This window comes from Colobus angolensis, unplaced genomic scaffold (assembly GCF_000951035.1).
Source record: "Colobus angolensis palliatus isolate OR3802 unplaced genomic scaffold, Cang.pa_1.0 Scaffold2, whole genome shotgun sequence".
NCBI lineage: Eukaryota > Metazoa > Chordata > Mammalia > Primates > Cercopithecidae > Colobus > Colobus angolensis.
Genome location: NW_012115154.1, coordinates 1,915,305 through 1,929,237, shown reverse-complemented (window position 1 = coordinate 1,929,237; position 13,933 = coordinate 1,915,305). Strand labels below are relative to the sequence as shown.

The 13,933-nt window shown below is 39.7% G+C and overlaps 1 protein-coding gene across 1 annotated transcript in view; it reads right to left on the bottom strand.

Moving 5' to 3' along the window:
• EXOC4 (exocyst complex component 4) overlaps window positions 1-13,933 on the bottom strand; it is an 826,169-nt gene that overhangs the window by 118,430 nt on the left and 693,806 nt on the right. The window contains exon 14 of the mRNA XM_011941218.1: window positions 10,926-11,104. Within this exon, the coding sequence (XP_011796608.1) occupies window positions 10,926-11,104 (179 nt within the window). The remainder of the gene's footprint in view (window positions 1-10,925; window positions 11,105-13,933) is intronic.

Below are 13,933 nucleotides of genomic sequence, written 5' to 3'. Positions count from 1 at the left end.
TTCTAAATTCAATCCCACCAAGTAATGGAGAATTCTTCCATGTCACTTCGGCCAGCCCTCCATCTTCTTTGTGATTTCCCTGTCGGGATTTGTCTCCCCTCACCCACTGCATTTTGTAGGAGATCTAAACTTAGTTTCAAGGGTGAAGAATGGAAAGACACACTCTTTCTCTGGTGAGGAGTTCATTAAGTCACGATTTCACACTGGTTCCTAGGCTTATCTCAGGTTTTAAAGCATCCAAGTGTCTAAGGGTTTTTCTAGATAAGAGGCCAGATTGAATAGCACAATCAGCGCTTTCAGGTACAATCTTCCACTGCTCCTCATTGGAACGCATGGTTCTGCTTGGCAACCAAATCAGTCCCCTCAGATGTCTTGTTCAAGTCACTCTGCCGCAGCAGCCGCTCCTCCTCTCTGCTGTGCGGGGTGTCGGCTCAGGCTCTGGTGACTGCATTTCCACCATCTTCTCTGTCTGGCTCTGCAATTTCAGCATGCCATTTTAGAGCCTTCTCTTGCTTTCTAACTCCTTCTGTCTCTCCTCTTTCCCAGAGATTTTTTTCATTTATGTTTCTTCTGGTTGTTTCCATTTTATAGTTTTGCTTGAAGATACAATCATTCAGCTGGCAGCTCCCAGCCACCAAACTTAAGCATCCATGATATTATCATATTTTAATAAAATATTTCCCTTATGGATACAAATGTTGGCATTTCCAAAGAAACAGCCACATAATTTTTTATGGGCAAGTACTTAGAACTCCATAATTACATTGAAACGCCCACAGCACTAGCCTTCTGTAGCTCCACAGTTGATAATCACCTCCTTACGGAGGGAGGTGGGGTACTGCTTTCTAATCCACACAGGACAGTGAACTCTACTAACGACCAGCTGATTGACAGAAGGGAATTGTGGTTGGATTTGGCATGTTTTTCAATATAGCTGAGCCTTGTTTTCACAGTTTTGAGGAACAAAAGGTGCCTTTTTCAAATTCAACCCTGGCTTCTCAGATGAGCACTTGTAGGCCCTCAGATGCAGGCCCATTCTCAGAAACACTTCCATGACCTCAGAAACACTTTGGGAGCTCTGGTGAGTGACAGCCAAGATTTACCGGAAATGATTTAGGAGCATACATAGTAACAGTTTTGAAAGAAACCATACAACTTGAGAGAAAAAAGAAGCCTGAAGGGGCAGGAGGAAGGGGAAGATCCAGGACAGCGAATGAGAGCTCCAGGGATAAGATTTACGGTAGAAAGCCCAGAAACCCCATAGTGAGCCTCACTGTGTATCAGACACTGCTGAGAACTTCAAGTTCATCAGATCATTTAATAGTTAGAGCAATCCAATGAGTATGCATCATTATTTCGATTTAACAGGTGAGAAGACCGATTTAGGTCAGACAGACTAGTTTCCCCGGTTATATACTAACTTGCCTGATTTGTCCTTAAGTGTGTCAGACTTCAAAGTGAAATATGTGCTCTATGTGTCCTAGACTAAGCGAGAAGAATTACAAAGATTCTATGAATTAAAAGGAGAATTTCATGAATTGTGAGGAGAGTCAAAAGTAACCATGATTGGGGAGCCGAGGGAAGACATTCAAGACACTCAATCACAGGAGAGGGAAAACAAGAGAGAAGAGATGTTTTACAAAGGGGGTAACCCTTGTGTATCAGCAATTTAAAATGTGCTCAAAACCAAGAAACACGGGGAACCCCAGTGGGGTCAGTCTGAAGCCTGTATGATAAACAGAAGGAGACAGAGAGGTATAGATGGCATTCCTTAGAAAATAAAAGAATAAGCAGCATCTCCATTCCTAGTAACAACGTGGGTTTCAGAAGAGGGCTAAGAAGAATCAGGTGAACTCGCTAAGCACAGGGGCTTTCCATACACTTCTTTCTTCATTATGATAAGTTTCAATGAGTTTGTAAATATAAACAGAGTACAATTAAGACTGAAAACGAGAAAAACTGGATCATCATACAATTATCAGTTGGTGCTTTTGTTCCTACAAAAGATTAGTTGAGACATTGAGCACAACATGGAAATATATTTGGACATTATTTTTAAAAGTGAGAAAGGCTCACACAGAAGTACAAGTAATGTTAATTAGATAAGGTCAAAATATATTTAGAGTCAGGCAGGGGGTGGGAAGCTCATGAACAAAATATAATACCAGTGGTAAATTAATTTTCTTAGTCAATAGCATCATCATGAAATCAACCAATGGCAATGAATTTGGAAAGTATCATCAATCAAAGAAGAACAACAGAAATGAAGCCACAATATGAGAGTCAGCTTAGGAAAATGACAATTACTAAGGCTGAAAAACGATGAAGGGTGTGGAAAGTCTAACCACAGAAAGGTGATTAGAGAAACTAAACATGTACGGTGGGCTGAGGAGGAGCTGTCTGATAACAGTCAACAAATATTTGAACCTTGTAAATACTGAGGCGGGAGAGGAATTACCATGCATAGAGTTCTAATTAAAAAGAATCAGATGAAATTATGACAAGGAAAACTCTGGCTTAGTGGTTTGACAAACACAAACCTGAAACATGACAGATTCCCATGAGATCTTGGGTAGGGAAATTCTTATTCTCATTTGTGTCAAGGCAGAAAAACAAACAGCTGGGGGATTTGCATTTTATTTTTCATTTACTATTAAAGCACAAAGAGTCCATGATAGTGAGCTCTAGCATGAGAAAATTCACATTCCATCTCATAGAAAATATTAAATCACCACAGGGAATGCATAAAAACATGCCGGAATATTGCACAATTGTGCACTTGGGGGATGGGGGTGGACCAACACCTAGGCCTTTTCCATTTATTTTCAATGATATAATTTCAACGACATATCTATATTCATTCCATTGGTTTGGCAATTGCAGCCTTTTGTGTTGAGAGACACAGATTCCTTATGCCCTTCTCATTTAGCTGGCTTGATAAGTGTAAGAGGAACATTTTTGTTTTTAATCAGATTTGGGTGACAGTTTAGCTAACAACTGCTAAGCAAGGCTGTGGTCCTGACTCTGGCATGGACACAAAGTACAGTATCTCCATGCCTACTGTTCTCGTCTGTAAAATGGGACATCACGTTAATCTCAAGCTTCAGAGGATAGAAGAACTGGCAAAATAATCACAAAGCATTTCCCAAATATAGAGTGACAGAAATTGAAGAATCAATTTTCAGGGGCTCTAAATTGGTGGTTCTCAACCTTGGCTGTTTGGTAAAATTGCCTGGGGATATGTTAAAAAGCACAGGCATTTCTAATGAGATGAGGCTGAAAACCACTCCTTTACAACATGGGTTCTCTGCCTCTGATTTGACTGGTCTGGGGTGTAGCCTGTTGTTGCCCATGTCATACCTAGGAACAATTACATCAAAATCTCTGCATCAGTATTTTTAAAGCTCTCTAACTGATTGTAACTGATGTGCAGCTCGGTATGAGGTATCCTACTCTAAAAGAACTTCTCAGGAAGCGAGTTCCACTTGTGAATGGGTTTTGAGTCAACACTGCACATTACAGTTTAATTACAATGGGTTAAAATAAGATGTTATTTTTAGTGCAGAAATTTAGTTAAACTCTTTCAATGTCAGCATGGTTTTGTTGGAAATTAATATGGTTGTATATATTTGCTAAGGGATGTTTAGCACATGTAGCAACCAAAAAGTAGCTACAGGCCTTAAGACAAGTGGCTCAGGGTATTAAAAAACAGTTCCTCCCACAGAGTCTTTCAGACCGACAAGATTATAATTCATATCAACTGCATAATTGTTTAAGGTAGACAACCATTTTTCTTAGCAAGTATTCAACTCATCCAAACATTGGGCTTATAATAAGATGCTTCTATCATGTTAAAAAAAATAGCCACTAGAAAGATAAGCAATTTGTAGTAGGAAAGTGGAGAGTCAATCCAAAATTCGGAAGGAACTGCCAAGAGAGGACTACACAAATTGGAGGCACAAAACCAATCCCAGACATCATCAGTAATAAGTTACACTGATGATATGCACCCTTGATGTGATTTCATGAGACTGGTACCTCGTCTCTGTAGTTTTCCTTTTGAAAACCCACAAGCCCAGTCTAATCAGGAAAACACACCAGATATAGCCAAACTGAAGAAGATTCTACAGATACCCAACCAGAATTCCTATAAACTCTCGAGGTCATAAAAAACAAGGAAAGTCTAGGAAACTGTCACAGTGTAAATGAGCCTAAGGAGACATCATTATGTGATATATGTGATAACTGTGATATGGGAAAACTGCGGTGTATATGTGATACATCCTGGATGAGATCTTAGAACAGAAAAAGAAGATCAGGGAAAAACTAAGAAAATCTGAACTAACTATAGACTTTCATTAATAATAAAGTATCAATATTGATTCATTAGTTGCAACATATGTATCATACTAATATATTAACAATGGGGAAAACTGGATGAGAGAGATAAGGAGATTATCTGTAATATCTTTGCAACTTAATCTAAAAATATTATACAACAAAATTTTTACCATAAATCAATCCCAGGAGCCCCACAATGGATATATTGACATTATGCCATAAATTGGGGTGTGTTATAAAATTGTAGCTAGAATCTTTGAGAATTGTGAGAAAAGCACAATGACTGGAAAAGGGTCAGTATAGCAGTAGCCAAGCCTGAAACAGGCGGAAAGGGAAACTATGGTTATTTTATATTGGTTGACTTGAACATTTCTAAAAATCACTAAATGAATCAAATAATCAAATAACCAAATTGCAAAATAAGTCATCTGATAGTATACAAATTTGCCAATAATATGAAATTAAGTTCCCGCAATAGTGGAACATCTGCCCTGAGCCTGATGGTGCTGGAAGAAAGAAAATATTCTAAACAAATTATATAAATATAGCATCGGTCAGTGTCACCTGGAAGTTGTTTCATGGACAAAAAGCCCTGTGAGATACGCTGGGAGAAAAGAATTCCACTGAAAAGTAAGTTTAAGAAACATTCCACTGCTGTAATTATCTGGTTAATATAGTAAAGATTTTAGAGGTTTTCTGGTATTGAATTATATTTAATGTACTTTAATATTTTCCCAGTCTATTTGATCACAAAACCTTTTCCCTTTTAGCATTAGTTAACATCAATAGGAGAAATTTTGATAATGCAGAACCAAAAACATCAGCCTTCATCAGGAGAGTACATGTGATCTGAGGCTGGACAATTGAAGTAGTTCACCATGTTTTGCTAGAACTAGGTAGGCATTTCAAGTATCTTTCAAAGCCTAAGTATATGAACTGGAATTATTTTTAACCTTTATTAATGACCTCGGTGATGATCTACAGCATTGGCCAACAGAACTTTCTGTGATGATGAAAATGTTCCATACCTACACTGTCCAATATAACAGCCACTGAGCATTTGAGACGTGGCTAGTATGACAGAGGAACTACATGTTTAATTTTAATGAATTTACATTTAAATAGCCACACAAGGCTAGCGGCTACTGTGTAGGACAGAGCAATGTCTAGAATATATTACACGGCATGATAACAAGACAGATGGAGTTTCCAACTTAGAAAACACGTGCCAAGCAAAAATAGAGTGGCAAATTAGAGAAATGTTTTATTGCAACTAAGATGAAATTTAAGAGGGGTTTGTACAATAATTCCACGTATTTAGGTGTAGAAATTCTGTCTAGGTACAAGAAAATGATCAGAAATGATCACAAGTTACTTGTATGCATTAAAGTGCTTCCATTAAAATAAAATATGTCCACACTGCTGGAGTGGTTTCATAGGAATATGGCATGAAAGGTCCCATTGGTGGCTCTAACTAACGTAGTAGAAAGAAAATTAAACTGGGAATTTGAAGACCTGCTCCATCTCAGTTTGGCACAGACAGGTGATATAACCACTCTGAGACCTTAATTTCCTCATGTGCAAAATGACTGAGAGCAGATGATTTGTAAGATGCCTAACAATAATTTACCTTTAAGAAAGAAGTATATAAATAATTGTATAATTAATACTGCAATTCACAAACCAATTCTGGCAACCAAAATTATGAGATTTATTTGCCCAAAAAATTAGAAGAATGTTTAACTTTGTGGTTGCTCAGACTGAAAAAGACTAGGGCATGGTTTTTCTTACTCTTATTATTCATGTATGTGGGCTTAGCAAGAACTTCGGCAACGGGAACTCAGAGAGCTGGAGTGGGTAAGCCTGGTGTCAAAGATCCTACCCTAAGCCCCACATTCACAAAAGCCAACAGCCAAATTATCGTCCAAGAGACTGAACTTGCGCCTGATCGGGGCTCCTAATCCTACTAGATTTGGGTGTCCTTGACTCACAAACTGGAATTGTCACAGGCCCAAAAATCTTTAAAATCCAGTGAAAGGAAAGTGCAAGCCACGGAAATGTTTTTGGAAGCATTACAATATTTTATAGAGAAAACAGTTGTTAATAGTCATTATTTAATTTCTGAAGAGAGTATAAAAGACGAATGAGGTTTAGACTGAAGCACAGGGGTTTCACTTAAAAAAAAAAAAAAGACTTCCTAGATGGTAAGGAGCAGAATATATAATCAAGGAGGTTGTAGAATCGCTAATCCCAGAGATTTTTACAGAATTCAAGATAGAGAGAAGGGCCTCCCTAAGGAAGCCATGGAGACAAAATAAGCCCTTGAGCCTCCTTCAAATTCTGTGTAGTCTATTTTTAAAAACAATCCATCTTTAAAACAAAAGGATAAGATGCAAAAGAAAATCACTAATGTTAAACTGAAAAATAGTCTAACAATTTTTATGTAGGTCATATTTTGTTCTGAGAATTTTCTTAATGATAACAATTTTGGAGTCTTTATTTAGGGATCTTACAAACAGCAGGCATTACAAAAAGCCAGCATTATTTGTGCCTTTATTACAAGGTTGAAATTGTGATTAATGCAGGAAAATAAGTAGAAACTTACATCCTGAATGCTCAAGGCTAAATATGCTCCTGCTCACCTTCCTTGCACTGAAAGCACATCTGTTAAAGCAGGTTCTGAATGTAAGGGTCTTCTAGGGGTAGGGATGGGAGGCTGAGACTGGGGTGGGGTGTGGGGGAAAAAGAGAGAGAGAGAGAGAGAGAGAGAGAGAGCAGGTGTGTAAGCATGCCTGGGACCTGACGATATTTGGAGAACCTCTGGATCCAGCCACTCTTAAAGTCCTTTGATTTATCAGTTGTATGAGTCAATGCATTCTTTTTCCTTCAATTAAGTCTGTGACTTTCAACTGAAAGAATCTTCAGTAGAACCAGTGTCAGAAAGACTGAGGGGAGAATACCAGAGAAGATGGAACAGGGAACTGTGGACTGTGTGGTAGGGCAAATACAAGAGTTGTACCTTTGGTGTGGTCAGGAGTTAGATACAACCAGGAGACCCTTTCATGTCTAAAGGAGTTAGAGAAACATTTAGGCAAATATGAAAAGAAATGAAAAAATTACCTTAAAAAAAAAATAATCAGTTTTAACCTGCTGAACAATGTATAGCCAGCCATGCTCTGCCATTACAATGTGGAATTTTTTTCTCTACTTTCTTCTAAATGTAACACCTGACATGAAATGTTCAGGTGGATGAGAATCCTACTGTCCTATCTGAAGAGATATTCTACTATGAAAATAATTTTCGGCCGGGCGCGGTGGCTCATGCCTGTAATCCCAGCACTTCGGGAGGCTGAGGTTGGCGGATCACAAGGTCAGGAGTTCGAGACCAGCCTGGCTAACATAGTGAAACCCTGCCTCTATTAAAAATACAAAAAATTAGCTGGGTGTGGTGGCGCGCGCCTGTAATCCCAGCTACTCGGGAGGCTGAGGCAGGAGAATCGCTTGAACCCGGGAGGCAGAGCTTGCAGTGAGCGGAGATCGCACCACTGCATGAATCTGTCTCAAAAAAAAGAAAAAAAGAAAGAAAATAATTTTCTGCAAACTTTTTCCACCCTATCACAGTAATAGCTTCTTAAGCTTAATAAAACATGGCCTTTACCATACCAAACAGTTAACAGAACGTGGAACAAGAAATAAACCGAACATCTTCTTATCTTGATTTCTTCCCACGCTGCTGAGCATTTTCCTCAAGTTCTCTAGTCTCCAGACTTGGAAACACTTTTGTTACAGTAATCATTTGGTTCACTTTTCAAAAAAAAAAAAAACATGAAAAAGCTGTCCCCTTGTTCCCCTTCTAGAGTCACACTGACATAGGGCAATCAAAGTAAGCCATTATCAGAGAATCCCCTGCTTTGTTCAAATTATAAACATCAATGGGCATCTCTCCTGGGAATTCAAAGAGCACGTAAGTGGGGGTGAGCCAGGCTTGCTGTTAGCAGGATAAACCAGGCTTGCTTGATGCTTTGTTTTAGCAAAGACACCATAAGTAGTGATTATAGTTCACTTGGGTTTTGCACTGATCCTCAAAATGCTGACAGTTACTTAAATCACTCACTGGGTGGAATAATCACCCTGGAAGGAACTGAGAGGGTACAACTTAAGTTATAAAATAGAACTGAGAACATGAGGCAAAGGATTAACAGGCATGGTAGATGAGATCTTTGTCAGAATAACAGAGATGATTACAGGCACGAATTAGACATCAACTTTATGGGGTACTTTCAGTGACATGAACACAACAGCTAAATTGTGCAATTACAAAGTTAAGCGTAACTCAGAATGCATCTTTCTCCTTTTGAAAACTGTTGATGCCAGGTTAGCCTGTGTGAATCACTCAGTGGCTTGCTACAGAGGTTATGTACTATCTTGCTTTGTGAAGCCCGTTTAGAATGGGCAGAATAGAAATCTAGAATGCTGTGTCATTAGAAACAAGAGACTGTAGCATTAAATATTAGATGCTAATGACATACTAAATGACAACACTCCTTCCAAACATTACTAAATAAACTACCTAAGCAGCTCTGTATTTCCAAGTCAAAGAAAACCAGGAAAAGAGGCAAGTGGCATCTTTTTTTAGAGCTGTTCATTTTGCAACTAGCAAAGAAAAATTAGTTCTTTCTGACTTTTTCTAGAGGGGAGAAGGGAGCAGAGTGGGTTTGGCAGATAAAATGGATAATTTAAACTGCTGCTTGTAATAGAACTGCCTGATACTATGGGATTATAAACTTAAAGGGGCCTTTAAGGATACATCCGTATGTAGAATCTGGTCAAAAGTAATACTGTGCCCAAGCTATCCTTAATTGGTAGACACATTTTCTATTCTTATAGATTTCTGAGAATAAACTTGTATAATTTTGTCATCAGATAAAAAGCAGTCTTTCAGAGTTGGGCATGGTGATGCATGCTTGTAGTCCCAGCTACTCGGGAGGCTGAGATGGGAGGATCACCTAAGGCCAGAAGTTCAAGACTAGCCTGGGTAATACAGCAAGACTGTCTCAAAAATAAGTAGTATTTTCAATAAAGGACATAAGAATAAAAGTATAAATATACAGTAATATTTTAAGAAGATTTCTAGTGCAGATTCTATGATTTCCCTCCAAAGCCCAAAGATTCAGTGCCTTCTTCCCACCCCGCATTGGCCCTTGGGATAGGCAGAGAATCAGCATGAGGCCATACAAGCAGTGAGCACTTAAGGGGCTCCTTAGACTCTGAGAGAATAAGGGAATAATTCACCCTGTGAATTTAATCCACACTTTCCATCTCTAGGCTGGAAACAAGGCTAATCAAGTTATAATACCTTCTCAAATGACGGTGATTAACAAAAACTCACTCTGCTGTGCACAGTGCAAATAATGTTTTCTTTCTAATAATTGTCTAATAGCCCTAATATTAAATTCAGAGGTGATTTTGCTTCCTTCTCCTTCCTGTTGTTTTTTTGCTTTTTCTATCCTGTTTCTATCTCTCCATTCATGCATCTAAATCTGCCTTTTGGGCTGGACATGCTTGTCATCTCAGCACTTTGGGAGGCCAAGGTAGGTGGATCGCTTGAGCCCAGGAGTTTGAGACCAGCCTGGCCAACATGGCGAAACTCCATCTCTACTAAAAACACAAAGCCAGGTGTGGTGGTGCACACCTGTAATCCCAGCTACTCAGGAGGCTGAAGTATGAGAATCGCTTGAACCCAGAAGGCAGATGTTGCTGTGAGCTGAGATTGTGCCACTGCACTCCAGCCTGGGCGACAGAGTGAGACTGTCTCAATAAATAAATAATAAATTTGCCTTTTCCTTTATGTCTTCTTCATATCATGTTTTCTTTGTCTCTATTTTAATTGTGTTATACATACTCCTGAAGTAATGCTTTAAGTACAATTGTATAACTATTAAAGTTTATGTGCCCTAAAGTTTTCAAATCATTTTTTTCAAATCATTTTTCTCTAAGTCATTGGTCCTTGACAGAAAAAGAGGTTCCCCCTAATTTCATGTTCTGTTCCTTAATTTCCTTGAAATCTGTAATTGCTATCTCTTAGCCATCTTTTTTTCCAGAATAATTGTTGTCTTCATTGACTCTATTTTCTAGCACCTTAATCACTTCTATGACTCCAATTAAAAAATTAGCTTTAGGCCAAGTAAAATGAGAATGTCAGCCGTGCACACAGCCCTGAGCTCTGAGACAGTTTCTGCCCTTGAGAAGTTGCTGTAAGGAGGAAAAAAGGTATTCCTTTCTGTTCTTGAGACATAGTGGCTCAATCCTAGATGAACGGATGTTTCTAAGGCTATGTTAACATCAAGCTGTGTTAACATGGGCCTTTCCTGGCTTCCCACATTCCACACAGGGAAACCAAGACTAGTTCCTTTCCCAGAATCACAAAGTATGAGAAGTGCAGCACAAGCAGAATTCTAACCAGGATCTTCTGACAACTTGAGACGCGCCCTGACATGGTGACCAGTTTATACTCTCATCTTTCAATGAATGCATTCAGTCTATTCCTCAACTGTCCCCACAACAGCTTCCTACTAGATACTTACTCTGGGATGTAGAAAGATTGGAGAAAGCTGACTTTGTTCGACTTGCCAACCATTCCAGGCTTTCATGCATGTTGGCCAAGGCTTTGAGGTCACTGACGTCTCGAAGGATGTCTTGTGGAGGGATTAATTTATCACCCAGGTTTCCAATAAGAACTTCAGACTCCTTGCCAAAAGCTGCCCTGAAAAGCAAATTGGAAACACACTTCATATATACAGCATGGAAAAGGTGGGACCGGGCAACACTGTTTCAGGCACACCTAGCACGAGGACTGACATGATCACTATCTTACAGCGTGCTCTTTTCCCTAGGTTTCACTTTGTGAGACAACTATCACATGCCAGCTTAGCGTGATTCTGGTAGGGGAAAAAGTTCTTAGAAGAAGAAATAAGTGACTCCAATGATTGTGCCTTCAACAGGGATGAGCATGGGCCTGATTTATACAGTGATGGTTCCTGGGGATGGCGTCTATACTGCTCTCCTGTAGGTGTTTTCCTTGCCTCTTCTCATGCTATACAGGTTGACAAACAGCTTGGGTGTTAAATATGTACATGGTTTAAAGTTTATTGTAGTGAAAATAAAACCACCAAGTTAATCTGACACCTAGAAAATACTGAATAATATTCAAAGGCAAAGACCCTACTCTTTAAAAGAGTAGGTTACAACTGAGTTGGATGACAGGCTTCATTTATTCATTTACTAAGTTGTTCTAAAAAGGATCCAACACACATAAAGTATAACTATTAAGGCATTTAGCATTTGGAAAGAGAAACCAATTAAAAAACATCAATGCTGCGATCCTTTTACTGACTGGAAAAATATAATCGAGTGGGTTGCACGCAGAGCCTGATGTCTTCAAAACGTTTTGCAGGGTCAGGGAGGGGTTGAAAAATCAAGTTATAGGGGTTACAAAGGATGAAGCTGGAAGGGGCCTGAGATCACAGAGCTCAGCCACTGCGGAGATGAAGAACTGGAGGCTCCGACAGTTAACTGTTCTGCCTACATGACACATGAGTGGCAAAGCTGGGACTCAGGCTGCCTAATTTCCACAGCTCTCTTTCCTTTTAAAAATGAAAAGGGCTAAAATTAGAAAAGATGACTGAGGGCTGGGCGCAGTGGCTCATGTCTGTAATCCTAGCACCTTGGGAGGCCAAGGCAGGCAGATTACCAGAGCTCAGGAGTTCGAGACCAGCCTGGGCAACAACAGTGAAACCCTGTTTCCACTAAAATGCAAAAAATTAGCCAGGTGTGCCACCATGCACCTGTAGTCCCAGCTACTCGGGAGGCTGAGGCAGGAGAATCGCTTGAACCCAGGAGGCAGAGGTTGCAGTGAGCTGAGATTGTGCCACTGCACTTCAGCCTGAGGAACAGAGCATGAGACTCGTCTCCTCCCCCCCCCCCCCACAAAAAAAAGACTGAGACTGTTAGGGAAAAAAATCAAGAAAGTTACACACAGGTGGGTAAGCAAAGCTGATGCTGGAGGAGGTTGAAATAGGCACCTGGAGAGTTTTCTGTAAGACCCAAGGCTTTTAAAATCTGACACACCTTAAGTGAGAAGAAGCAAGGGCTTAATTTAACTAGAACAAGTCAAATTAAGTTTTGAGCATGCAGTGATTAATAAAAATTGTTGACACATAGTCAGAAAGATGCTTAATTGACACACAGGCGTTTAGCGCCCAGCACTACAGCAGATGCCCAATGTTGAAAGTGAAAGGGCATACCACAAGAATATTTCACGTCAAAGCCTTTTGTAAAGCGTGTACCCACCCCATTGCTAAACCTAGCAACAAAGTGAAATAGGGCAAGGTTGAAAAACAACTCCCAAACTAACTTAGGCAAACAATTCCAGGAATCTAGAAAGCAGAACAGACCAGGTGAGCAGACTGGGAAAACAAGCCCCTGATAAACGTCATCAGTGTTTCAAAATGTAACCGAAATACCAGAAATGGCGGGAACCGATCATAATCAGCCAAATCACCTTGTTCAAATGTCAGCCAGTCCTAAGTATGATGTGTACAAAATCCCCTATGACTCTGTACCTGTTTACCCCGACTATAAAAATGCTGTCTGGAGCCCAGTTAAGGAACTTTCCCGCTCGTCTCATGACTAGTGAGGAAGTTCCAGGTTCGAACCTGTAATAAAGATCCTTGCCCCTTGGCTTTGACTCCGGACTCTGGTGGTCTTCTCTGGGGAATAAGCGGTCTGGGCATAACAAAAGAAACAACTGCTGTGAATCAAATGGTTATCTAAAACGTTTATGCTACCAAGAAGTGAGACACGACTAGCCTCCTTATTTTAGCCAAGGGTTATCTTTTCTAAAGGAAACGCCACAGTTGATGTTGAGGCAATGAAGAGCAGTGAACCTAGCACATGGAATGTGGGTGTGCACCAATCTGATCTAAGGGGTGTGCACCAATCTGATCTTGGGGTAGGGCCCTGAATTCAGCATTTCTAACTGATTTCCAGGTGATGCCCAGGCTGCCTGTCTGAAAAGTGTTTTCCTTGAGTGGCAAGGGTGGGACACAGACTTCAAAGCGAGATAAACCCAGGTTTGAATACTGAATCTGCCACTTGCTTGCTGTGTGACACTCCTTAACTCCAAGCATTATTATCCAGGGGCAAAAGAACTGACCTGATATGAAGTAATGTGAGGATTAAATGTGACTTTTAAAGCTTTTCATTGGGAAAATTTCAATAATTATAAAAGTAGAAAGAAGAGTATAACAACCCCCCCCATGTAACTGTCTTCCAGCTTCAACTATTAGCAACTCATGGAAGTCTTATTCCATTTATCCTTATTTACGCCTCCCCATCACCACTTTAGAAAATTTTAAAGCAAATCATTCAGCTGATGCTTTTACGTGCATAACACAGTGCAAACAGTTTTTACCTGGTAAAAACTACTATTGTTATTATTTTTTTTTTTTTTTTAATTTTATTTTTTTATTATACTTTAAGTTCTAGGGTACATGTGCATAACGTGCAGGTTTGTTACATATGTATACTTGTG